Source organism: Cuculus canorus, chromosome 1 (assembly GCF_017976375.1).
Source record: "Cuculus canorus isolate bCucCan1 chromosome 1, bCucCan1.pri, whole genome shotgun sequence".
NCBI lineage: Eukaryota > Metazoa > Chordata > Aves > Cuculiformes > Cuculidae > Cuculus > Cuculus canorus.
The window spans coordinates 52627567-52654518 of record NC_071401.1 but is presented as its reverse complement, the minus strand read 5'-3'; the positions used below and the strand labels follow the sequence as shown (position 1 = coordinate 52654518).

The 26952-nt window shown below is 39.6% G+C and overlaps 2 protein-coding genes across 5 annotated transcripts in view; one reads left to right on the top strand and one right to left on the bottom strand.

The window, feature by feature from the left end:
- CLDN10 (claudin 10) overlaps positions 1–7441 on the top strand; it is a 62030-nt gene extending 54589 nt beyond the window's left edge. The window contains exons 2-5 of one of the 2 annotated variants that reach the window (XM_054056137.1): positions 360–521; positions 686–767; positions 6237–6344; positions 7062–7441. In XM_054056137.1, the coding sequence (XP_053912112.1) occupies positions 360–521; positions 686–767; positions 6237–6344; positions 7062–7176 (467 nt within the window). In that variant the 3' untranslated portion in view covers positions 7177–7441. The remainder of the gene's footprint in view (positions 1–359; positions 522–685; positions 768–6236; positions 6345–7061) is intronic. The other variant, XM_054056136.1, reaches the window with a different exon arrangement.
- A 1419-nt stretch (positions 7442–8860) lies between these two features.
- The window catches only part of DZIP1 (DAZ interacting zinc finger protein 1), a 44077-nt gene continuing 25985 nt past the window's right edge, over positions 8861–26952 (bottom strand). For 2 of the 3 annotated variants that reach the window (XM_054078214.1, XM_054078235.1), the window contains 9 exons: positions 23232–23291; positions 19044–19189; positions 18529–18712; positions 18027–18156; positions 17781–17831; positions 16759–16961; positions 16243–16370; positions 10903–11074; positions 8861–9429 (listed from right to left, as the gene is read on the bottom strand). In XM_054078214.1, coding sequence (XP_053934189.1) covers positions 9347–9429; positions 10903–11074; positions 16243–16370; positions 16759–16961; positions 17781–17831; positions 18027–18156; positions 18529–18712; positions 19044–19189; positions 23232–23291 — 1157 coding nt within the window. In that variant the 3' untranslated portion in view covers positions 8861–9346. The remainder of the gene's footprint in view (positions 9430–10902; positions 11075–16242; positions 16371–16758; positions 16962–17780; positions 17832–18026; positions 18157–18528; positions 18713–19043; positions 19190–23231; positions 23292–26952) is intronic. The other variant, XM_054078224.1, reaches the window with a different exon arrangement.

Here is a 26952-nt window from a genome sequence, read left to right as displayed (position 1 = left end):
CATGTGTCAAGGCTTGCTTTGTGTGCACAGAATGGCTCTGCAACCTGTGACAGCTGCTGCATAGATCACATGGAGTTGTTCTTCAGAACCTCATGGGTACAAGCTCTTGCAGATACTGTCCCAAATGCCACGTGATTGTTTTTTGCAGTCCTGAATACCATAGTATTTTTGTTATGAGCTGGGCTCAGGATGAACATCACCTGGGAGAATACACTCAATGGTAAGGTGAATGTTTCTCCAGCCAAGGTCTGATTTGGTTTGCAGCAGTGATTGCCTGACATTGCGCAGAGGGAGAGGAGGTACAGCAAACTCTGTTGTGGTCCTGGTTCTCACGTTAGCCTTGCTCTTTCTCACTGCAGGTTACATCCAAGCCTGCAGAGGACTAATGATCTCCGCTGTCTGCCTGGGCTTCTTCGGTGCTGTTTTTGGACTGGTTGGGATGAAGTGTACAAAAGTCGGAGGCTCCGATCAGACTAAAGCAAAAATAGCGTGTTTAGCTGGACTGATCTTCATACTTTCTGGTAAATATACTTTATTTCCTTAAGTTTGAGTATTGGAAGTCATACCAGAGCTGCTTCTTTTCCGCAGAAATCCACACACAATTCTCCGTGACTTCATTGGCTTCAGGGTCAGGCCCAAAGCTCTTCTGCTGGCTCCACTGAATGGTTTGTCTTATGCTTTTCAGGGTTGTGCTCTATGACTAGTTGTTCCCTGTATGCAAACAGGATTACGTCTGAGTTCTTTGATCCTTCTTTTGTTGCACAAAAGTAAGTACTTTCCTATACCCATAAATCTTTCAAAGAAGTACACCTTAAGTTTCATACTGTGCACCATGTTGAGCAGAGAAGGAGAGTGGGCTGCAGTTTTATTTAATAGTATTTTCCAACTGTAGTAACCATATGCTGAAATTTAACAAACAAACAAACACCTTCATGTACAGTGATTGCTCTGTAATCTTTGTGCCTGGGCTTATCACGGCTTAGCAGGGTTCTGCCCTGCTTGCTGCAGAGCAAATGGGGTTTATCAGTAGTGAAGCTTGCCTTTATGTCAGAGATGCAGCAAAGGGGTTTCACAAGACAAGCACTCATTAGGCACATCATTCGCTAGAAAAGGAAGAAAATTATTTCCTTAGGCTTTTGACAGAAGATCGTTTCCATAAAGCTGCCGAGCACTGTTTAATCTTGACTCCTCTTGAAGAGAGGTTTTGTCAGGCTCCTTGGACGTTTTGCTGATAGATTTTTGAATCCAGACGACTAAAATTTGGACCATAAACCTTATTGTAACCTGCCATCATTTATGCATTAACATAGATGCTTTCACTGTGCATTTAATTAAATTCAAGGAAGCAAGTATTTATAGACGTAGGATCCACACCAGAAGTGATGACCATCCCTAAAGATGCCCTTTAAAGCTGTGCAAGTTCTTAGGACCTACAAAGGCAGCAATTCATGAACCAGTGCTTGGATTTTGGATTCACATCTTAGATTTTGGATTCACATCTTATCCACCAAGTCTGTAAACACTGGCTGTAAATTATACCATCATAGACTTTCTTGGTTTGATTTCTTATGTAATGCCAAGTTGTCTTTAAAGACAAGAATTTCAAAGTTTTCTTGGTAGTGATTTCAGAATATGTCAAGCATTGGGTATTGATTTCCCCGAGATCGAAGTAAGGGCTCAGTAAGGAGCCCTGTGCCTTTTAGTTTATTCTTGACAGAAAGAAAATAGTCTGAATAAATAGCATTAACTGGATCCATGTTTGTGGTAGGGCTGGCACTGCTTCTTCTGTCTTGAAAACAAATTCATATTGTTTCCTCCATCATTCTGCTGTAGTTTTTGCTTGTTTGATATGGTAAGGACAGGATCCAGAAACCTCCAAAAGAAATAACTGTGTGAGATACTGTGAAGAAAATGGAGCTTGGCTATACAGCCAGAAGTTAATTATTCATCAGGCTTACTGTTCCTTGTGAAAAGTACCATGGTTGTTGCCAGAAGTCCCTTTCCTATACTGTATTCCTGTTCTGTTCTGTTGCAAAAGAATGGGCCGATCTCGCAGCAGAGTTTTTACTGTGAGCAAATACATTCAATTTAAATATTGAAATAAAGGTAGTAAAACATCCTCTGCAGAAATTACCTTTTTTCTAAACAACACACATAGCTCAACATGCACACATAGTCATGACCACAAGGATAAAGGCAGAGAGGGTAGCCTAAAGTGGTAATTTGAGTTGCATACAGTGTTTCTCATGCAATGGCCTTGTGTCAAATTAAGCTGACGGTGGCCTTTGCCTCTTTTCTCTCTCAACCAGTGTAAAATATGTTGGAGTAATGTATTTCGTTGCCTTTTCTGAAATTTTACTTTGATGTGCATTATCATTCTTACTGATGAGTGAGCTTAGTTTATCCAAATTATCTGACTAACTTCCCATCATTTTTTTATAACAAATTGTCTCTCTACATCTTTCTTGTTTCTGAATGGATCATGCTTAGGTCACACAAGACCTATTTCCACTGTCGTGCTGTGACTTTTGAATCTGTTTTCCATTTTACAAGCTTCGTAAGAATTAGACATTACAAATATGTATTTCCATTGAGTGGTTGTGTAGATTAATTGTGTAGGTAGTGTTAAAGAAAAGTTCGAACCCTAGGTTCTGTCACAGAGTCTGTAGGTAGGTAGGTAAGTCCTCTACATATGCCAATATCTAGTTGGCTAATGAAACTTGAACTGGTTTGCTTGGGAGCTTACTTCATGATCGTAACATATGTAACAACTAGAATATTTTTCTTCTGTACTCATATTATATTTTCTCCATTTCACCAAGTTCTGCCTTCCTGAATTGCAGTCAAAATATCTGCTCTTAGCCTGCTTGTTCAGTGCAGCCAAAAGTCTCTTTCCATTCATTGCATTTGAATTCTCTTAGTCTTCAGTGGTCACCGCCTCTAGCCTCTTCATCAATGTCCTGCGCTCCCCCCAAGCTGCCAGTGATCTTCTCAAAGTGATCCTTCAGCAGATTGAATTCACTGATGGGAGACAGTGCGTACGCACTCACAGACTTCGGAGACTGGTTGTTTTGATTCTTGCAACCAAGAATGATAAGAACAGAAGAGTGTGTTTCCTGCAAACATTTTAGTGATAAAGAGGGAAGGGAAAAACAGCAAGTGCAGAAATTTCTTCTAAAAAAACTTTCTCTTTTTTAAAAATCTCTTCTTCTGGAGGTGCCAGTGCATATAAGGGTTTTGTGATATGGTAGGGTTTACTTATGTACTGGATTTTGGTGGGAGGTTGGGGTTGGCTTCTTAAACACTGAAAAGATGGACTGGATAATAATCAGGGAGCCGTGCACAGGTTGGTACGCCATTGAAAATTGAAGTTTTCCTCATAAACACCAATGTAAATTGCAAAGTGTTTTATCCATTTAAAGATGTGGAGGAGAGACCAATTAGGCCAGCTCTGCAACTCATTAACCTATCAGTGTAGCAGTCATAGAATCATAGAATCACTAGGTTGGAAAGGACCCACTGGATCATTGAGTCCAACCATTCCTAAGAATCCCTAAACCATGCCCCTCAGTCACCCCAGAAGAGCCCATATATACAATCTGTTTAGACATGTTATAGTAGCAAATTTTGTTTCAAAAGTATGGCCAATCCCAAGAGCAAAGCCTGGACTCCATATCTTCTTTCCTGACTTGTAGGCCACAGTCAAGTTATTCTTTTCTACCCAATTAAACCTACAGTAATCTTGATTTCTTTTCTGTAACACTGAAGAGCTTCAGGAAGGGAGATGGCAGTTGGTCTCCTCATCTCTCTCACATTCACCTCTGGTCAACCGTTTAATGTTGTTAGATGGAAATGTGGAAACAAATTTGTGCTTCACATTTTATAGGCAAATTGTCTTGATGAGTGAGTTCTTACAGCAGTTCTTGTGTCTTGGTCCAGCTGTGTTCTTCAGCACCACGGTTGTCTGCCCTGACTTTTGTGTGGATCCATGTGCCTTAGATTTGCTCTGGCAGTACCTGTGGGGATGATGGGATCCCCAAGGTGGGACTTACCTCATGACACTTCACATGAGAGTTAATCACTTTGTTCTGCCTTTGCAACTTGTTGAAGAGTCACCTTGCTGGTGTGATGCAGTGTTCATATTTCAGAAGTGTACTTAATGTGTATTTCTTGTGTGTTGACTACAATGGGATCCTCGGTGATGAGCTGTGATGTAGATATCCGCTTCTCATCAGAGAACCCCCAGTCTCTGAACAGGCAGAAATCTGTCCAAGCCTTGTGAAAACGGTAGCACATGGTTAGAAATGTGAATTAAAGAGTTAAAGCTTTAAATGTTTGGCAGCTTTTGTGGCCGAATGGGGCTGGGTGCAGGGTTTTCCAGGGTGAAAGGGGGCTGAGCTATGGTTTCCAGCAGCTTAGTTTGAGGGTTGGGTGGTCAAGTTCCACACTAGGTATGGAGAATGTTTGGGCAAATCTGATTCTTTTTTAGCAAGGCTTGGTAAATAAAAACTCTGCTTAGGATGATATGAACAGAAAATGGAAAAGAAGCCTAGAAGTTAGAGTGCTTCAACGAGTCCATGAAGTGTGACATGCAAGCCCTCACAAAGTATCCTACCTGTGAGCTCTAGTGGCTCCATCTCTTTTTGGCAATAGGTCCCCAAGTCAGAAATTATTTGAACCTGGGTGTCCATAGTTCTATCACTGGTATCCCAAGTGCAGCTTTTTCTCCCTGTATGACTTTTTCTTTTTAAAGGTCTGTCCAGCCAGCATTTGCCAGCATTGTGACCTATTATAGAAATTGCTATAGAAATTCAGGCTCACTGGGACTTTCTGAATGCTTCCACGGTGTCATCTTTGTAAAGGCGAGTTTTGTAGAACAGCTTACCGGTGTTTTCAGTTACATATTTCAGCTAACATTAAATTAGGATTTGTTCATATGGAATCAAGTGCACAGTCTTTCAGCTATACCGGCAGACTGTCAGGGAGAGGCTTTCATTCAGCTGCCTCACCAGAGCTTGCAATTAATAAACACGCTTAGTAGCAAAGGTTTGAACAGCACAACCACCTGACTGATAACTGTGGCTGGATTGGGGATTGTTTTCAACACAGGATCCTAAGAGTCAGAAGGAGATAAAGGTTTCCTAAAGGAGGAGCTGGAGCTGGGAAGAAGGAGCAGGACACACTCAGTCTGTCCTAATAGTGAGGCATATGAGACTCTTGAAACTGTTTTAAAGAGCAGCATCTCAGGCAAAGAGCTGTGAAGGGAAGAAGACAAGTGGTAGCCATGGTTTGCTACTCATCTTGAAGCTCCAGAGGTCAGGTTATGGGGTCTAAGCTCAAGCAGGGGGAGGAAAAGAATGTCTTCTCCATGCCATTCTTTTCTTTCATTTACTACTGTTGCTTTAGAAACTTGGACTTACCCTTGTGTGCTCCTAGAGTACCACCACATCTCCTCTTGGAGTCAACCTGAGCAATTTCTGCCTGCAAACAAATGCTCTGGGTGGCAGAGGGAACTGTTCCTGGTGACCTGGAGCTGTGTTCAAGGGCTTGGAGAGGAGCAGCATCTTCCAGCCTGAGTCCAGCCACAAGGACTAGAGAAGCAGAAAGTTGCCGGCATGTGCTCGTACAGACATGTAGATCTGCATATTCATCCATGTGTGTGCATATCCATATATGTATATGCATACATTGCACATATGTGTATGCATATTGCATGTGCGTATTATACATGCGTATAAAAGCCTCATGTTTTGAGCAGGCTGGAGTGTGGATAGGGAGGGTGAGAGATCCTGAAAGTAAGAAGGGAGAGTTATGGCGAGTTGTAGGCAGCAGCTCAAGTCACCGTCTTGGTCAAAGCCCAGTCCAGCTTGGCAGCTAGCAGGACCAAACCTGAAATGGTCCGAGGAGACAGGAGCTCTGTGCTGTAAATGGATCAAAGAGTCGTGTAACCCTTCAGCCAAGCAATCCAGGAGGAGATGTGGAAAGCCAGACACCCTGTTTACCTGTGTGGGGAGGTTAAGCATTGCCCAAGTGTACCACAGGAACAGTTTCCCTCCACAGTAAGAGGGAAATGAGAAGAACATGGGTCAACAGCAGAGCTGTGATTTTGTGATGAATAAAATCTATGTCAATGGAAAGTTATTCAGGAAAAAAAGTAAAATTTAGGATTTTTTTATTCTGAAAAACTGTTAAATTCATGCTCTCTCTTGTTAAACCCATTTATTAACTTCCTGTAGGTATGAATTAGGAGCAGCTTTATTCATTGGATGGGCTGGAGCTTCACTCTGCATAATTGGTGGCAGTATATTCTGCTTCTCAATAGCTGAAAACAGTAATACTCCAAGGTAAAATGCAAGTTGTACTTTTTGAAAGAAATCAATACTAGCGCATTTGTACCTGCTCTATGTATGTGGCTTGATTGCTTTTCCAGAACACTTTGTAGTGAAGTTCAGAAAAAGGTTGTGTGGATGAAAGAAAATTATGGGATTGGGGATGTTCTGTTCAACATTAATGTAATTAAGAAAAATTATTGATGCAGAACAAATACTTGTGTTATAGATACTTGATGAACTTACTACAGCTGGAATAAAAATGCATTCACTGATGTAGGAAATGTGGTCAGGTCACCTTACAGATGTGAATAGACAAGGTTGTTTAATCATAGATCATCGGATCAAAAGTGACAAAGGTGAAGGGCAGTGGGGGTGGCAGTGGGACCTCTAGCAGCAGAAGAGGGGCAATAATGAACAGGCATAGCTGGAGGGAGTAACTATTCACCTAGGATCTTCAACAGCCTCAATATTTCAGGACTGGGCCCTAATTTACTTGGCTGTGAACTAGGGATATGAATTTGTATACTGCAAAGAGAGATGCTGAAGGGGAAATGTCAAACTGGGATGAGACCACAGAGGCAAAGAAGGTGCCCCCTGCTCCCTCCCCTGGAATTTATAGCTATGTTCCTATACATTTCTTTCAGTTTTATATTGCTGCAATACTTGGATACAGAGATGTTACCTGTCTGTTGGATGAGCTGTAAATGGTTGGTTCTCCTTTCTTTTCAGGAGGGGGTACGCATATAATGGAGCCGCATCTGTGATGTCTTCTCGTACAAAGGTCCACAACAGTGTCCCAGACAAAACCCCACCAAAGCACTTCGACAAGAACGCTTATGTTTAATTGTACTGTTGGAAGATTCAAAGCGTTTTAAAAACGAGTTTATACGTTTCGTGCTGAGTGATTTTCCCCCCAAGCCCAATGTAATTACCACTAAGACAATGACTTTTTAAAACAGTAACTTGCAGCTTTTTACATATTGATGTAAATTTTATTATATAATATTTTAAGATTAATGTTGGTATTGTAAAGTTTATACCTGGAAATCATGAGCTGATGTTGCTTTCTTGAAAAAAATAAATGGGTTATTTACCAACTCGATATCTCGTTTGCTTATGGGAAGGGCATCAACTGCTTCTGAAATGGGTTTGGTACTGGGCAAAACAGCCACGCTGGGTGCAGGTTAATATATCTCAGTGCAGGTAACATATCTCATCACTGATGAGCTATGTTAGCAGTGACACTGGAATTGCACAGCGCACCGTCACTGCAGTGCAAGACAATGACAGTCTGGGAAACAGCAAGCTCTTACCTCCTGGTCACGTTGCTGGGGTGAAAGAACAGGCAACTTGGTCAATTGGGTGCCATAGGAATATGAAGAGGAAGAGAAGGGAAGAAGTGAAAATAAGTATGGGGTGCGGGGAGGCAGGAGCAGCACAGAATAATTGGGTACCAAGGAGAGTCAGGGTGAGTTGTTATGAAAACCGTCACTAGAGAGGGTCTTGCAAGGCCTAGGAAGAATGCATGCATTAGAAGAACGGATGTGGGTTTGTGAGCTTTTGTATGCATGGCAAGGAGAGAAAAGGCTGAGGCTGCAGCCTGTGGGGAGTTTTGTGGCAGGCAAGATGAAACTCAGACAGTTCCTACATTCTGCGTTTGCTTTGTGCCACTGGGCTTCTACCCTCCTCAGTGCTCACCCCTGTGGTGACAAGTAACTTCCAGAGGGTTGTTTCCGTTCCCTCCTGCTGCGCAGGGTGCCAGGACACCTTTGGTGCCAGAATGGCTCCAAGCCACTGGGTTAGGAAAGGGAAGGAAAAACCCCAGGCAATTGTAGCTGGCTTGCTCTGCCAAAGACATTCCTGACCAAATAAAAGCAGGCGGTACCTAACAGAGCTTTTTAGATAATCCTGAATCCGTTAAACGGTTCAAAACTTCAGCTGGTACTGGTTTATTTTTTTCAACCCGTCCATAGAAATGTGATGGCTTTTGAGGGGATATTTGTACAATGAGTCAATGAATGAGATCAGAGATTATGAATAACCACAAAATGCTTTTTAGACCCGAAAATTAGACATGCACTTGGCTCTGACTTGAGGTTTGAACGAATAGGTCCCTGGAGTTTCGATACATTGGTTATTTTGTTGTAAATATAAAAATACTGAATAGTCCTATTTATTAAATGGCACAGTATGATAGAAAAGGTTTCACATTTGATACTAAAATACATTAGAACTACAAAGCACTTCAAGGTTCTTTTTCTCTTTGTTTTTGTATTTTTTAAGTCAAAACACCCCTGTGGTTTTTAAAGACAGCTGCCAATATGGATGAAACAGAAATAGGAAAGTACTTGCGCAACAACAAGTCAGCACTTTCCTCACCTTGGTTTGATGTGTGAATTATTTTCCAATTCTTGGGCTTTCATGTTAACTAAGACTCAACTCTAATAATAAAAAAATAACAACTTCCCCGAATAGGAGGCATTTCATAATAAATAATTTTACAGCTGAGGCTTTTTTCCTTTCATTTAGTGTTTATTGTAAACAATGTTAGAAATGTACCATTTTAATACATGGAAATATTTTATCTAAAACATTCACAATTTCATATAAAGTTTATGATAAAAACAATAAAATATGCATTTAAAAATTGTATAAAGTAATACTCTGGAGTAAATTCTGCTCATTGGTTAACAGGCTTTCTTGCAAGACCAGTTTCAATCTTTAATGTAAACATTGGAGGCAAGTCTTCACCTCAGTGAAATCAAAGAGATTTTCACTACTGAGCTCATGAGAAAGAAGAATTAACTCTCAGTTTCCAAACGGACATGGCTGGTAATGCATGCATGAGTATTTTTGTTTCACATTCAGGACTGAAAGACACGAGTTCTGTAAACAGTATTCCTTGTTATTGCATGACTGATATGAGAAAGGAATAGGAAACATTAGATGTTTTCAACCACATTTTCAACCCCAACAGAACCAAGCAGCGGCTCTTGCCTTCAAAAATACAGGAATTAGATATCTGAAGAATCGCTCCAGTCTGATACTGTGACCAAGCTGCTTTTTAACGTGCTTGTATTATCAGCTTCATGAAGGCCTGTTGAAATAACACAAAACCAACAACAATTATTACTAATATTTTGGGGTTATTTTTACTTTGTATTTATTTATGCAATTACGTGCTATGGGAGCAAACACCTGTGGACTTCAGGAAGTCCAGAATTTCAGCCAGTGAAGAAATCACAAGTGTTGATAATACGAAGGCTGTTTCTGTCGCAGAATACAATGCACAGTGCAACCAGGCAGTATCACATTACTTTCCCTTTAAAGATAACCTGAAGTATCTTTATATGAGTGACACAGCTTTAACCTTTAAGTATATTGATGTATTAGGGCTAGAAACTACTATAGAAGTTCTACGTAGGACTGAGGCTATTATTTTACCAGTAGCTCAAATATTTGTCTCAGCCTGGTCACCTCGAACAAATCTGAAATTTTACTATTATTCTCAGGACAAGATAAGAAAATTTCCTTCTTCCCTTAAATCTGGGAAAGGATTAAAAAAAATCCTAGATAATTAATTTTTAAGACAAGGCTGAAGCCTGATGGTCCTATATGTTTTAAAATCAAATTTAATTTTCTTGGCATCTCTGTGTATTTATGTGTGTGTGTGTGTTGTTTACATATCAGTATATATCATAAATGTCATATACGATATTTATGTGACATAAACCCAAGCACATAGTTTTTCTTACTTGTGCTTTTCTTACAAGATACCATATATTGAATTACAATGCATAATACACTATATTTCAGTTCTCTTCTAGGTGTGTCAGCCATACAATCAGAATCACAGAATGGTTTGGGCTGGAAGGGCCTTAAACATCATCCAGTTCCAACCCCCCCTGCCATAGGCAGGGACATCCCACTAGATCAGGCTGCCCAAGGCCCCACCCAACCTAGCCTTGAACACCTCCAGGAATGAGGCATCCACAACTTCCCTGGGCAACCTGTGCCATTGCCTCACCATCCTTATCGTGAAGAGTTTCTTCCTAATGCCTAACCTAAATCTTCCCCCTTATCCTACTACTACTTGCCTCAGCCCGAATTCTCTCAGCCTGTCCTCATATGGGAGGTGCTCCAGCCCTCTGACCATCTTCGTAGCCCTCCTCTGGACCTCTTTTAACAGTTCCATATCCTTCTTATATTGCAGATTCCAGAACTGGACACAGTATTCCAGGTGGGGTCTCACGAGAACAGAGTAGAGGGGGAGAATCACTTCCCTCGACCGGCTGGCCATGCTTCTTTTGATGCAGCCTAGGATATGGTTGGCCTTCTGGGCTTCAAGCACACGTTGTCAGCTCATGCTGAGCTTGTCATCAATGAGCACCTCCAAGACCTTCTCCACAGGGCTGCTCTCTAACCATGTCATCCCCCAGTCTGTATTGAAGCTGCAGATTGCCCTGACTCAGGTGTAGGACCTTGCATTTGGCCTTGTTGAACCTCATGAGGTTCACACAGGCCCATACACATGCTTAAAGCTTATACCGTGGAAGGATGAATACATTACCTTCCTCCTTGGGTGTACTTCGCTTCGGAAGAGCCCACGCATGTACAAGAGATGCAGCATTTGACTCGTCCTTCTGAATTGTCGATGGCTTCTGAGCTTTCTCATCTTTCATCAATAAAACATCTTCTTCTATTGATGATATATCCCAATCATCTTCATCACGTTCTGTGAACTAACAGGGAGAAGAAAAAATATGCATTTTTCCATGCCCATTCAAGTTGGGCTGAGGCCTTCCATAAACTCAACAATGTGAAACTGCTAAAGAAAAATGCACTGTCACATGGCCTGTATGATATCTACTACTACAGTTTTAAAATCCACATAATTTAATTACCTAAATTATATTATTTCACTATTATAGTTCCAAAGTGTGTTGTTGGGGTTTTTTTTTTCCAAGTCAGGAACTTCAAAAGGTAAAAGTTCCACCAGTTTCATATCTGGCAGAAACCTGTGTTTTCAGGAATTCCATGTCTAACTTAAAATAAGGATTGTCCTTTCTGGGATATTAGCTATTCCAATGACATGGAAAGTCCTTTAAGCTTTAGAATGTATGTTACTTAAATGAAAATAAACAGATCGCATTATCATGCAAGCTGGCAGTTCAGGTTGCTATAGAAGCATGCTGTATTCACACTAGAGAAATTTAATATTGCAGTAAAGGCCTTTCCAATTTAAAATTAATTTATTTAAAGAGAAAATTAAATAATGAAACTCAAAAAAACCACATGATGCTCAAAGTTAAAATATGTACTCTCTTAATGAGTTCCCAAAATGAGAGTCAAGTCAGGCAGATGAACCTGAAAGCAGTGACTCCAGGGTCTTTCTTATCTCATCTGCCTGAGAACTAAATATCTGCATTCGGCTTTTGAAAGAAGAGCTACAGTGCTTCTCTGTTTGTCAGTCAGATGTGGTTCAATGGAATCACACCATTATTACAGTGCTTAACTGTGGAAAGCAAAAGACGGTTTCTCATAAAGCTAAAACCTTGCTTTGCAGGAGTCTCTCAACATTGCAATAAGATACAGAATGCACTTCTCTTGCACAGAGTAAAGATTCAGACGCTATTAGAAAACAACGTAAGGTATGTACATACTAGAGAAAAATCAACAAATATGAACGTGTCGTGTGTCTCGAAAGAAAGGAAAAGACTGCAGTAATGCTCTATCTTGCAACATAATTCAATTCTAACATTTCAAACTGTTTTTCAAAAGCTGACAGATCTGCTCAGTGTCCTGTATTATTAACATACCAGGAATCAACATTTTGCTGTTTTAAATTATCTGCGTTTGGAGGGCGTGGTAATAGGAAACTCAGGGTCACATAATATTGAGAAATACTGAAGGAAGAGCTTCCTCAAACAGTTGCTAAGTCCCGACTTATTTTAAAAGTACCAAATAAAGAGAAAAATGTCAACTTCAAGTCATATTCAGTTTTGACCAGGTGTAAACACACAGCACCTATCAAAACTGCTATGCAGTTCTATTAACCCAAAGACTTACTCTAAAGTAATACCACAATCCATACAACATCTGGTACAGGTGAACCCAGGTAACACAGCTTCAGGTAAGTGCAAAACGGATTTTTTGTAAAATGTTTCTTAAATAACTTCTGTAAAACACGATCTTTATAAAACATTTGACAATGAGATGCCTTATAAAGGTTTTATGGAATTGTGGGTTTTGAGAGCAACCATTAGCAGCTCTAAGTATTTAAGCTATTAGTATTTAAGGTAATAAAAAAATTGAATTTTCAGAAAAAACATCATTCCAATGGAATCTTGTGCTTCTGCCTTTGTGCACTTCTGAAAAACCCATCTAAGATGTAAATAATTAACTTGAACTGTATGCTTACATTTAAACATACAAATATGGACGTGAATAGATGCACATTCGCATATAATTAGCAAAGAATACCATATCATCATAGAACGGTTTGGGCTGAAAGGAACCTTAAAGATCATCCAGTTCCAAGCCCCCTGCCATGGGCAGGGACACCTCCCACTAGATCAGGCTGCCCAAGGCCCCATCCAACCTGGCCTTGAACACCTCCAGGGATGGGGCAGACACAACTTCTCTGGGCAACCTGTGCCAGTGCCTCACCACCCTCAAAGTGAAGAATTTGTTCCTAAGAAAACAGAACAACGCACCCCCACCACCGCCAATACAAGATGGTGGGTTGCCCTGTAAAGATTCCAGAAATAGTAGCAATGCCTGCCTTGGATTCATAAAGTCATTTCAAACTCATCAGGTCTATACAGCAACACACTACCGTGTTAATCGTCAGAGACACGGTGTATTCTAAATGAATTCTAGCAAAAATATCTTTCATGGAATAATGGAATGGTTGGGGTTGGAAAGGACCTTGAAAGATCATATAGCCCAACCTGCCTGACATGGGCAGGGACATCTTTCAGTAGATCACGTTGCTCGGAGCCCCATCTAACCTGACCTTGAACATCTCCAATGACAGGGCATTCAAAACATCTCTGGGCAACCTGTTCTAGAGCCTTGCCACATTCATCATAAAAAAATTTCCTCCTTACATCCAATCTAAACCTACTCTTAGTTACCCCTTTTCCTGTCACTACAGGCCTTGCTAAAAAGTCTTTCTACATCTTTCTTATAAGCCCCCTTTATGTTTTGAAAGGCAGCAGTCAGGTCTCCCCAGAGCCTTCTCTCCTGCAGGCTGAACAACCTCAACTCTATCAGCCTTTCCACATAAGAGAGGTGCTCCAGCCCTCTGAACTCCTCTGGACTCACTCTAACTAGTTCAGGTCTTTCTTGTACTGGGGACCCCGATGCAGTCCTCCAGGTGGGGTGTCATGAGAGCAGAGTAGAGTGGCAGAATCACCTCCCTCGACCTGCTGGCCACACTTGTTTTGATGTAGCCCAGGATATGGTTGGCCTTCTGGTCTGCAGGCACACACTGCTGGCTTCTGTCTAATTTTTCATCCACCAGTACCCCCAAGTCCTTCTCCACAAGGCTACTCTCAATGCATTAATTCCTCAGTCTGCACTGAAATTGGGGACTGCCCCGACCCAGGTGCAAGACCTCGCACGTGGCCTTCTTGAACTTCATGAAGTTCAGTTGGACCCACTTCTGAAGTCTGTCCAGGTCCTTCTGAACGATATCCCTTCCCTCAAGCACCTCAACTGCACCACTCAGCTTGATATCATCTACAGACTTTCTGAGGGTGCACTCAATACCACTGTGTCATTAATAAAGATATTGAACAGTACTTGTCCCAGTATAGACCCTTGAGGGACATTGCTCGTTCCTGGTTTCCACTTGGACACCGAGTCACTAAGTGAAACTCTTTGGATGTGGCCATCCAGCCAAATTCTTAGCCATCTAACAGTCTATCCATCAAACCCCTATTTTCTCCAATTCAGAGGTAAGAAAGTTGTGGGGGACAGTATCGATAAATGCCTTATAGAGTCTGGGTAGGTGACATCTGTAGCTCTTTCCTTTGTCCACTGATGCTGTCACTCCATGGAGAAGGTCACCAGATTAGTCAGGCACTATTTGCCCTAGTAAAGCCATGTTGGATGCCTCTAATCCCCTCCCTGTCTTCCACATGTTTTGACCTATCTTCCAGGTTCCACAATCTTACTGGGCACAGAGGGGAGGTTGACTGGTCAATATTTCCCATAGTCCTCTTCTTGCCCTTTTTAAATATGGCGTTGATGTTTCCTTTTTTTTTCAGTCAGGGACTTCCCCTGACTGCCATGACATTTTATATATTATGGAGAGAGGGTTGGTCACTACATCAGTCAATACTTTAGGACTCTGGATGGCATCTCATAAGTCCCATGGACTCATAAGTCCCATGGACTTATGTATGTTCAGCTTCCTCTGGTGATTTCAAACCTGATCTTCTCCCAAGATGGGAGGGACTTCATTCCCCCTCTCCCTGCCTTGAGGTTCAGGTCCTTGAGAGACGTGAGAAGTAAAGTTACTGGTGAAAACTAGGGCACCTTTAAAACAGATTTTAAGGCTTATTTTGCTACAGCTTTTTGCTCTTGAAGCTGAAATTCCCTAACACAGTGGCCAGCTGTCCACAGATCTTTAAAAAATGTAACATCCCCTAAATTTCAATGTGAACGTTTTACAGTCTTGTATCATCTGACACTGTAGAGAATTTTAAAATAACATTTGGACAGAAAATAGACTGTAATGGTCATATCTGAGTTGGTAATTTTGAGTCTGGTGTAATCTGCAGTTCCCACACAGTCAATGGGTGCATCAGGTGTCACCAGAAGCAATTAAAAGCACAGAGGCAATTAAAAGCACAGAGGCTAAATGTGATTACCCTATAATTACAGCTAAAGTTGATTAAGATAATCACCCCTTTCTGCAAACTGAAACACAAGCGTCATTGTTTCTGTGAGGAGTGATAAAATTTCAGATTTAACTGTAAGTCAGGAAGCTCCAGGCTATCAGTTTTATTATGGACAACAGGATTTTCAATTATTATTATTTGTTTATTGAGTGAAAAAAACATTTCCTTGAATGCTAGAACTAGTATCTGGGCATCTGCTTCAATCTTATAACAATTACTAAAACTGAAATAAATAGAGCACTATCTGCTGTTGACCTCTGACCTGGAGTTACTTCTGTTCTTTCTAAAAAGTCGTTCAGGCAAAGATCAGTTTACATCAAAGCATCTTAGAAATTATAAAGCTCTAAACTGAGGGGGAGGCTGGACCTCACAAGTCTGAGAGGTAAAGAATAAGTTGTGATAGTATTCCAATTGTGAACACATGACATGCTCAACGGACAGACATCAGTGACAGAGCTGATGTAGTTTGAAAACAGTATTTGGTTGTAAATAGATGCAGCAGAACTGGAAATCTGTTGAGAAATGGAATCTGTTCCTTCATTAAAATGCATTTAAAAGTTCAGCTAAAGCTCTACAAATAAAAATATTTTTATATATTAGATAAGCAAATAAAGCTTTTCCTCTATCAAAACAAGATACTAGGAAAGCAAGTAAAGAAGGATCCTCTCTGTGCTGCTAGAACAGAAGATTAAAATGATACCAACTGTGGCCAAACTTTGGGCTAGCTGTAGTGATCCAGAACAGCCATGATGTGAGTTAATAAGCAGTGTGGATAAATAGGTCACTTGCCACAGCTCACTCCCTAGCAATTTTACATATACCAGTACAGATGTATCCAAAAATAGTACTAGACTAGCTATCTGTAATTCCAAAACACCCTTTGAGAATTAATCTCTTCACTGCATCAACATGGTTTCAGCATGAAAAAAAAAAAAAGGAATAGATATATAGCGAGTTCAATTGCTTAATTAAATAGTAATGGTTATTAAAATGAATACCTTTAGTTCTTGGACCTCTTCTTTCTTAATAAATGCCTGAGCAACATTAATCCCTCCAGCTGGTTTCTTATTTCCAGGGTTAGAAAGACTTTTTCCAACTTGTTCGGTCAGTGTTTGAATAACTGTTCCTAAAGTTCACAAAAGAAATTATATTGACAGTTTCCATTCACAAGTAAGGGGCTTTACTGTAAGCCCTCTAGAAATCTTCTGAAAAGTAGAAATAAGCAAAAGGCTGAGAAACACTGTTTTAGAGAGAAATCTCTCTGAGGTATAGGCCATCTCTTTTTCTGCATTTGTAGAAACCAACACGATACACATCTAATTTGAACTGACATCTCTAAGTACTGCATTAATATAATAAACACATGAGGAACAACATAAAGCGCACACAAATACACATACACTCAAGATGAGGTAGTCTGCCTTCACTACGCTTTCTGACACAAAAATATTATCAGGAATGCAAAATCACGCACAGCTGTTAGAACATGCATATACAAAAGCAATGAAAAATACCTTTGGAAGTTTTTGCAGGTGTTCCAGTTTCTTCAATTTCATTTTCCTTCATCCCATCCATACTGCTTTTGCCAGAAACCTTCTGAAAAGCAGTGACTTCAGTGCTTGATGGTTTTGACTGCTTTTGCGGTAATTCTGGTGGTATGTAAGACTGCTTAATATCATCTTCATCTGTTTCTTCCTCTGAACTGAATGGTGGAGTTCTAAGCAAAAATACATACAACCCAAGGATTTACAGGGTTTCAGTGACTGCATTGATGTATACATACTTAAGATTCCTTGTGTTTTCCTTTCCAGTAATGTACATTTTTTTACGTGAAAAAAACAGGAGCTCTTCTAAATGCTGACTATTCATAAAACTATTTAAAAGAAATCATGCTGCTATGTAAACTCAGAAAATTATCACAAAATTATCTCTTGTATAGACACGATTATTTCCACCTATGCAACTATCTTTATAAAACAACAGACTAATATATAACTAGTCTTGCTAGGCAAACAAAGATAGGCCTTCATGGGTCAGCAGGGACAGGAAAATTCAGGGTCAAGAAAAGTCTGTTCTGATATTCTGCTACATAAAAATAATTCAGGAATTTTTCAGTGCAGGAAATTACAAAGTAATGTTCCTAATGTGAGCGGAATCTGGCGCATTGTGTTTAATTTTGGTCATAGTAAGAAAATATCAAGAAACTCAAAAAGACAAGGTCACTAACGTCTTTAAATGCTTTTAACTGGCCCAGAAAAAGCATCTGAGAATGAAACTAAAGGAAATGATACCACACAGTTTTATTGAATGTCCCTCTCTGGTTCACGATAAAGAAGGCATATGCTGAATGGAGAATATGCTATCTTTCAGGTATTATAACAGACTCAAATGGAATAATACTTTAAAATACATCATGAAACATTCAGTCCACAAAGTGTTTATAATTTCTACTTAATAACAGCTCTTGTGTGGCAAGCATGTGAACATTCAGTCACCAAAAATGTTTTCTTCAAAAATACAAGGGAACAAAACATACGTGATACTAGAAGTCTTTCTGGAAACTTCATTTCCAAAAATCTTCTTGTATCTAAAAATAACAAGATAAGTTATTTCAAGACTGACAGTCAACTAAGCAAGAATAAAATTGATATAGAATTAGGATGAATTCTTTGCTCAATTCTCACAATATTAGCAGGAAATATTCACATCTGTCAGAAAAACTCGAACTCAAACAAATAGGATTGCTACCTGAGACACGTACTATGAGAATAACATCTCTTACTTTGGTGTAGATGTATTCTCAGCAATGGCTGTTCTTTGTTCAGCTGGGCGGACAGCTGTTGAAGACCATTTTACTGGTTTTCGTGGTGTGGCAGATGAGGAAATTCCCAATTGAGTGAACTTCAGTTTATCTACAAGAGGAAGTTATCTATCTCATTATTACAGACACTGTTTGGTATTTTTTATACTTAATTGCTAAAATTAAAGATGTCTCTGCTGAAGATTACAGTTTTATAGGAAAAAAAAAAAGAAGAAAAAAGTAATTTTTTTCTTCAAAGCAGTTCAGAGTTACCACTTATCTGGCCAATACAGGAGCTAAGACTTCTGCAGTTAAATACAATGTCAAGAACCCTTTAAAGGAAACTGTTTAGTTGGCCATAACTACATAAAATATTTATGTGAAAAACTATGAAATCAGCTATACAAAAATGTTGCTACATAAAACCCTAAGTAGTAGTTATAAATTGTAAGAGAATGAGAAAAAGAAAACCAAATATTTTAACCTTCAAAAGGAAGTTGAGGACAGGAAACAAGTCTATTACAAGATGATGATTTCTCTTCAACCTTAACAGAAACCTGGTGTTCAAGACGCTCTCGAATTTGCTGAATGTCAGGCTCTCGCTTCTGTCTGCATCTTCTATCAGATTCAATAGCACGCAAGGTTTCATTCGAGATACCGCGAACATCCTAAGGAAACAAACTGTATTGTCAACACAGGTTCTGTAATTTCTGGGGTTTATATCCTACAATCATATACACTCTTTTAAACTTCAAATATCACAAAGCTTGTAGAAAAATCACAAAAGCTGGTAACACTGCTCACAGGTGTAGCTGTATCCTCCACAGATGTAATTGGATAGACAACCTCTATGGGTAATGAATTACTCTTATTTATAACTCATTGAAATTTAGCTATGGATTTCATAGGTTGAGGATTATGGTACAAAAGTGAAAGACAACTGTAAAAAAAAAAGTGGAAAAAAAATTATCACTTTTAAATAACTCAAAATAATCTTACTGCTTTAATTCCAAAGGATTCCAGCCTCTCAAACATTTTTTGCTCAAAAAACTCTCGCAATTCCTTAGCTGAAGAAGGATCACTCTTCACAGGACTTCTTAAGTGGTGGTTACTTCTACCTGTTTTATGATCAGCTTTCTCAATTTCTGAAATACAAAAGGAAAAATGCATTTAAGAGACATTTGAAAAATCCATCGTATATGAGACAATTAAAAACTGCACGGAAGCATGCATTTTTTGGAACACCATAGACATACATGAACACTTTTCGTCTACACAAAATTGTATTCTTTTTAAAAACTTGGTCAAACTTACAAAAGTCAACTCAGTTGGAATCTGTAACTCAGCACCACATACTCACCATCATAAGTATCTTCTATTTTTCTTGTTACAGAATCAATATAAAGATATGTACCTGAACACTTAGCAACAATGATCTTTACTTTTAGAAGTGTACTTAGAAACTTCTGGTTAAAAAAAGACTGTTTTCTGATACTTAAGTTCTCTAAAGGTGGTATCTCAAATCAAAGCTCAACTCGGTCACAAGTGGTGTCCCCAAGGCTCAGTGTTGGGTCCAGTCTGTTCAATATCCTTATCGGTGACCTGGATGAAAGGATTGAACATACCCTTAGTATGTTCGTGGACACTAAGCTGAGAGGAAGTATGGATCTCCTGGTGGGTAGGGAGGCTTTGCAGAGTGATCTGAACAGGCTGGATCGATGGGCTGAATCCAACAGGATGAAGTTTAACAAGGCCAAGTGCCAAATCCTGCACTTGGGACACAACAACCCCGTGTAGCGCTATAGGCATGGCAAAGAGTGCCTGGAAAGCTGCCTGGAGGAGAAGGACCTGGGGGTGTTGGTTGACAGCTGACTGAACATGAGTCAGCCATGTGCTCAGGTGGCCAAGAAGGCAAACAGCATCTTGGCCTGTATCAGAAACAGTGTGGCCAGCAGGACCAGGGAAGTGATTCTGCCCCTGTACTCGGCACTGGTGAGACCACACCTCAAATCTTGTGTTCAGTTTTGGGCCCCTCACTACAACAAAGATATTGAAGTGCTAGAGCGTGTCCAGAGAAAAGCAATGAAGCTGCTGAAAGAAGGGGCTGGAGAACAAGTCTTACGAGAAGCAGCTGAGGGAACAGGGGTTGCTTAGCCTACAGAAGAGGAGGCAGAGGGGAGACTTCATCACTGTTTACAACTACCTGAAAGGAGGTTGTAGAGAAGTGGGTGTTGGTCTCTTCGCCCAAGCAATAGATGATAGGACAAGAGGGAATGGCCTCAAGTTGTGCCACGGGAGCAAATACTCAGGATGGACATAAAGAAAAATTTCTTCAGCAAAAGGGTTCTCAGGCACTGGCACAGGCTGCCCAGGGAGGCGGTTGAGTCACTACCACTGGAGGTATTTAAAAGATGGGTAGATGAAGTGCTTAGGGATATGATTTAGTAGTGGACGGGTACAGTTGGGCTTGATGATCTCAAAGGTCTTTTCCAACCTAGTGATTCTATGATTCTAGCAGGAATTAAAACAGGAATACAATGAACTTGTTCTCAAGAAATGCTTCAAACAATGTAATGTTCTCTGGTAAAAAACACCTACTGAAATAAAAACTTTTGAAAGTTCTAAAAACATCCTAAAACTTTCTGAAGTTCTAAACTTTCAAAAGCCTTGGTAAAGGCAAAACCTTTGAGGCAGACTGTTTCACAGAAAATACACAACTACTAATACTTATCTTCAAAACTCTTTCAAGGACAAAGTTCAGTGTCGTGTTTTCTTCAGTGCAGATCTATGACATCATACATACTTAAAAGCAGGCAAAGAAGTTTCTGTCTCCCTTGCTTTAAGTTTCTGTAGTGACATGAACTCTTATGCAAGAAATAATCAACTAGTCAAACTCTTCCATCTAAATTAAAGATTGACATTTAAGTTAGGCCAAAGTATTATAGGGTGATACAGGGAGTAAAGAAGTAAAACATACCCATTTGGAACCTGCCTATGGAGTGGCTCTGGCAAGACAAATGTTTTACTGAAAGCCACTTAGACCAGGTGAATCAATAATCTGTGGGACCACGGTAGCTGCTTCCGTCTGGCAGTGGTCAACAAAGTGTGCATAGAGCAGTATACAACATCCCAAGAAAGCATGCTCTAAGCAACACTCCCAACTTCACCCCCTGAAATAAAAGGTAAATCTTGGGCAGGAGTTTATTTCCAGTGTGAGTTACAGGGCAGCAGAATCATTTGCTAGCCCACAGACAAGGGTGTATAAATGAGGGAATAATTCCTTATTGTGACTTTCAAATATTTTCTTTCCAAAAAAAACATGCCACTTCTCCTATTTTCAGACGATGAGTCCTTAAAAACCAGCTCCATTTAGTTTTCATTTGTCTTTAAGGAGACGATAGGCACCCTGAAGACGACCCAAAATAGCCTCAAGACACACAAGTGATATTTAGTTTTTTTTGAGGAAGTGGCTTCTGATGGATCCTAGAAAGAACTATAGGTAATGAAAACTGAAACAGAGTCCAGATACCATACCTAGAGATCTGTGTTGAAGAGGACAGAATCTTTCTGAAGTCTTACCTGGCTTTGGGAATTGTGTGGGCAACTCAGTCCCTGACAGAGGTGGAATTAAAACTGATTTGGCTGAAAAGCTGTGTCCTAGAAGAGCCAAACTACTGGTTGGTGTGGAAATAGGGTTGTCAGATTATCCTCAGTTAGGAAAAGTTGCATCATCTAGCATGGAATCCTACTAGAGATCCAGATATGAGACATTTTAAAGTGGAAAGCTCCAGAGAACCTTCTGAAAATCCTCTGCCTTTCAGATGTTAGTCCTTACAGTAAAACAGATCCATTTAAAATCACAATTATTACATGCTAATGGGTGTAACACAACTGTTCAGCATCATCCTAATTAATGACAATATTAACCCTAGCTAATCAGCTCAAGTCAAATCTTCTTTGCCATAACCAACTATTTAAGGAACTGTTCCCCTACTTGTTTTTGTTTTCTTTTCAAAAATCCTTTAACACTACATTTGACAACGTTTTTGATGAGGGACCTTAAGTCTGGCGCACTGTTTCAGCTCCTACATTGTTCTATGAATAACCTGCCAAGTCAAGAATTTTCACACTCTCCCTTACGAAAGGCTGTCAACTGAAAACAAAAAAATCTTGGTCTGTCTTTTCAGACAGCATTCTTTCTTTCCCTCTTTTGCACTGCAGGCTATGCCTTTAGGCACAGCAAAAGAATCAAAGACAATCCATCAAGAGAGAAGATGGTAAGCAAGAGAAATGGCAGAAAGAACGGCAAAAATGCAAACAGTCTTTATTGCAGATTGTTGAGTCACAGGATTTTCCCTGGGGAAACCTCTCGCTTACACATAGATACATTCAGACAACTATTTTGTTTTCAAAACAGCATGATTCCTTCAAACATTAAACTCATTGGCTATAAGGTTCAAGACAGAGTTTGATTTTTTTCACAGTATAGATTATTATGTTATTCAGCTATGTGGTGTTTCATCTAAAGCACTGTTAGCCTTCTTCAGGAGAAGAACACCATGCAGGATGAACTGACACTTTCATTTCTGCCACTGTAAATGTGGTCTTCTCCAAGTTTTCCTCAGATGAAGCAGAACAGCTGCCAGCACTGGGCTGCATAACTTCATTCGGAATTACACAACTTTGGCTGGAGCTGTGACTGCTTCAAGGTAGGTGCAACTTAGATTACTTGCAGAAGTACCTTTAATGAAAGAAGGCAGTGTTAACTTCTACTACCAACCTCCTTCTTCTACCTGAATTCTTTATCCTCTTACACAGAGTCTGTAAAAGAAGTGAGCATACATTGCAATAGCTTCAACACCAAGAATTTTCTAGTAAGGGGTTATTCCTCATCAAACATTTTTGCTGTGCTTAGCTCAAGTGCCTTTAGACATACGGAAAATGCCTCCTTTAAAGAGTTAGCCCGACTTTCATAAAAACGTCGAACTTGGATAAGGAAATAATAATATTTACAAGCACCAATTGCAAACAGGAGACTGACACAAAAAAAAATTAAAGGAATGTTCCCACCCAAATCAAATAAACATAGTGAAATACAATGAAAAATACTGTAGGTATCAAATACTATTTACTTTTTATTTTCAAGAAACACATGCCACTATATTTTTGAGCTGAATCAACCATTACCTTTTTCCTCTTCTGAAAGCTCCTCTATGGGCTCCAGCATATGCACCAAGGGTGCCTGCTCTAATAACGAGGAAGAACAGGAACACCAGACAAACATGACAGAAGAAGGTCAAGGTCCAGAGTGGGAAATTTAGGCAAAAAAACAGATACTGACATCAATTTTCCTGATTGCTGACAACCTGCTTAACAGTCACAAACCAAATCAATGCGACCCTTCGCTGCCTTGGTGGTAGATTTTTGTAGAGGAGACCCTAATACAACAGTCACTTCAGGAGTGATTCAGTTGCCCAAACATGGGCGTGTAGTGTCATCTGAGATACATTAGAGTTATCAGCCATGGGCAAAGGGCTGGTCGATACATTACACAACTACAGAAAACCCCGTGCTCTACTGGAATGGCACCTAGGATTAAATAAATGAATACTGGCATTCATTTCTCATAAGAAGCTTTTTAAGTTTTACATTTATTTTTAAATTTGTGTAATTCGACACTGAAAGTTTACAATAGACACAGAAATCCTCAAAAATATATTGAAAAAATATGTTAACTCATTACTACAGAGAATTAAGTAGAGTCGCTACATGCAAGCCATAGAGAAATCTTATACATATATATAATTACCAATAAAACAAATTTAAAAAAAACTTCAATTACTCCAGTATAGTGAGATTCAGTATTATTATTTGCTTTAAAGAAAACCTGAAATGTTCTCTGCTGAAAGCAGCGTCCTAAACACATCGAAATTGCCATTCTGTAGGCTGCCAGCTACAATTTGCTTTATATAAATGAAGCCAGTTTGCAGTTTATTTACAACTTCATAGACTTCAGATATAAGAGATGCATGAAAATGCTTATATGTAGACTAATAAAAATTCAAATTTTTAAAATGCTAATATTCACCTTCCATAAATAAATTTATTTCAGTGAAAATTAGAATGTTAGTTTATTCTAGGGTTTATGATAAAAAAACAGAGAAAGATGCAAACTGGCAATACAGGAGAAAACAATTTATTGGTCAGTATTTTGGGCCAATATACATTTGCCCCAGCCTTCACAAGAAACCTTTGGCACTAAAAATGGTTGTTATACTGTGTGGGTAGAAGGGGAGGAAGTGATGCTGTAGTAAAGATGCCTGCTCTTCAGCACTTCTCATGCAATTAGGTAGAAACGTGGATGCACAGTGATAGGTAATCACGATGAAATGAGAACTTGGAGCTAAGCGACACTTACTGTCACAGCTCCAATATTCGCTATGTGAAGGGGACTAAAACTGATGTTGGAAATGCTTGTGTATGCTTTCCATCTTGCGGTTCTATTCAGCCTCTCACCAAGTAGGTTACAAGACACAAGATTTGCTGCCACATAATTTGGACTAAATAAGAAGTTCTAAAAAAATGTTTCTTACACCATCACAAGATGCTAACAAGATTTGAATTAAATATATTTTATGGAAACAAAAACGGAGAGACCAACTAACACATAGGCTTCTGGTCTTTCTGTCTCTAAAGCTGTAAAATCTAGCAGTGGACAGAGAATTCCTGAGCACTGGAGTATGATCCCCCACACTACCGAACTTCTAAAGCTGTCACTGGCACATTGTTGCCCTTCATCAACCAACTTCCTCCAAAACAATGTTCAGGCACAGTTTGGGATCATTCCCAAAAGCCTCTAGTGAGCCCATTTTGGAGGACAGAGCTGGAAGCACAGATGAAGGATGTTCTGGAAGGGATTTAATTTAGATGCAGGGCATCAAGACCTCTGAGTTTCTTGGCTGGACCTAGTAGACTGTTAACCAGTTGCTGTGTAATTGGATTTAATCTATACTTGTTTTACCTGTAGACTTAACTCAAATGCAATCTGCTTAAAGGAGCTGACTCATCTCTGCACAAGCCTTTGTCGAGTATCTTAATTTAACAGAAAAAGCTCAGTCCCCAGAACTCTGATCTGAAAATAGTCTGCTGATCTGCCATAAAGATACACGCTTCTCTTCCTCAGTATATTAGAAACAGAGGAAGTTAAAATCTGTAAAAGAACAGTTGCAAGAGCAAAATCAAACCGTCATATTTGCTATGTGTAATCTTGCTGTTCCCTGCATGATCAGAAGATCGTTCACAGAGATCAAATGCTAAGACATGGGGGAGCACAACACCTGAAAACACCAACTTCTCCAGTGTAAGTGGGCCTTTTCTTTCTCTTTACTGTACACTTATTCAAAGAGTTATTTACTAAACAACACACTGGAATCCAAGGTGATAAAAAGCAGCTTGGTCCACCACTCCTCCATTTTAGAGACAGATATGGAGATCACCCTCCTAAGGAGCCTTCTCCTTAGGTTTACTAGAGATGTGCTACTTCTGGTCATCTGATTGGACATCTCACTCTTATATTAGTGCACATCCCTGAAATCATCAGCATCTAAGTATTAGCAAGCTTATTTTTAGCTATCACGTAAGCCTAACTACCCAGCTAAAGCTCAAATCTTTACAAAGCAGTCTTTGCTAACTTCATCTCTAAACCAATCCTGCTGATGCAGACTGAATTCCTAACTACTCTGAATTATTGTAACCTCCTCGAGTTCATCAGACCTTTTTGCTCAAAATCTCACCAAGCCACAATCCAACTTAAGCAAGTAATTAGAACAACTTCTGACTTAGGTATAGCCAGTTACTTTCCTGTCAATTATCAGCCCTAAACCTAGTTCAGCTGTCCCTAGTAGAGGCTGCTCTCCATCAAGGTCTTCAACATCAGGTCTTATAACCTGCTAGCCTAGTTTTCATCCTCTGGGTGAAGAACCTTTTTCTAATATCTAATTATATTTTATCTTTTTCGATAATATCTAATAGATAATATCTAATTATCTATTATCTTTTTCTGATATAATTCTAAGTAAACCTCCCCGGCACATCTCCCTGCCATTCCCTCAGGTCCTATCATTGGTCACCAAAGAGAAGAAAACAATGCCTGCTCCTCCTCCTTCCCTTGTGAGGAAGCTGTAAATTGCTATGAGGTCTCGCTTCAGTCTCCTCTTCTCCAGGCTTAACAGACCAAGTGACCTCAGCCGCTCCTCATACGACTTCCCATTTGAACCCTTCACCAACTGAGTGTCCAGGCCTCCTCTGGACACTCTCCAGTAGCTTGATATCCTTTTTATACTGTGGCACCAAAAACTGCACACAGTATTCGTGGTGGGGCTACACCTCCATTTACTAGTTTAAAAGAACACAGTATTCTGACAGCACTATTGGGAAAGCAGTCTTCTGAACAATATTTAAAGGAGAAATCCCGTCTATTTACTCTGAAATATGAAATGCTAAAGTACTTCTAGCCTGAACAGAAGTGTTACAATTATCTGCATCTACAGCAAGCACCTTCCACTTGCAATATGTAAAACAAGGATAAAACATAAAATTTTGTTTGCTGTAAATCACTGCACTTCTTAAAGATGTAAGGAAAGTAAGCCATGGTGATAGTTATTGTCTACTCCTTTAATTTATACTCAAATTTCACACCCAAAAGAGCTGCCAGACTTAATTTGTGATACCTGTAATTTTAACCATTACCTTTGAACCAACACATTTTGAATATTTTTCTCCTAAGTAATCAATGTGAAGCCATATACTGCACATAAGCAGCATAAATAATAATTTTAAACCAATATTCTTAAATATGATAAATTTTTGACACTTACCTGAGGCCCCTAAGCTAGGACTCTAGTCATCT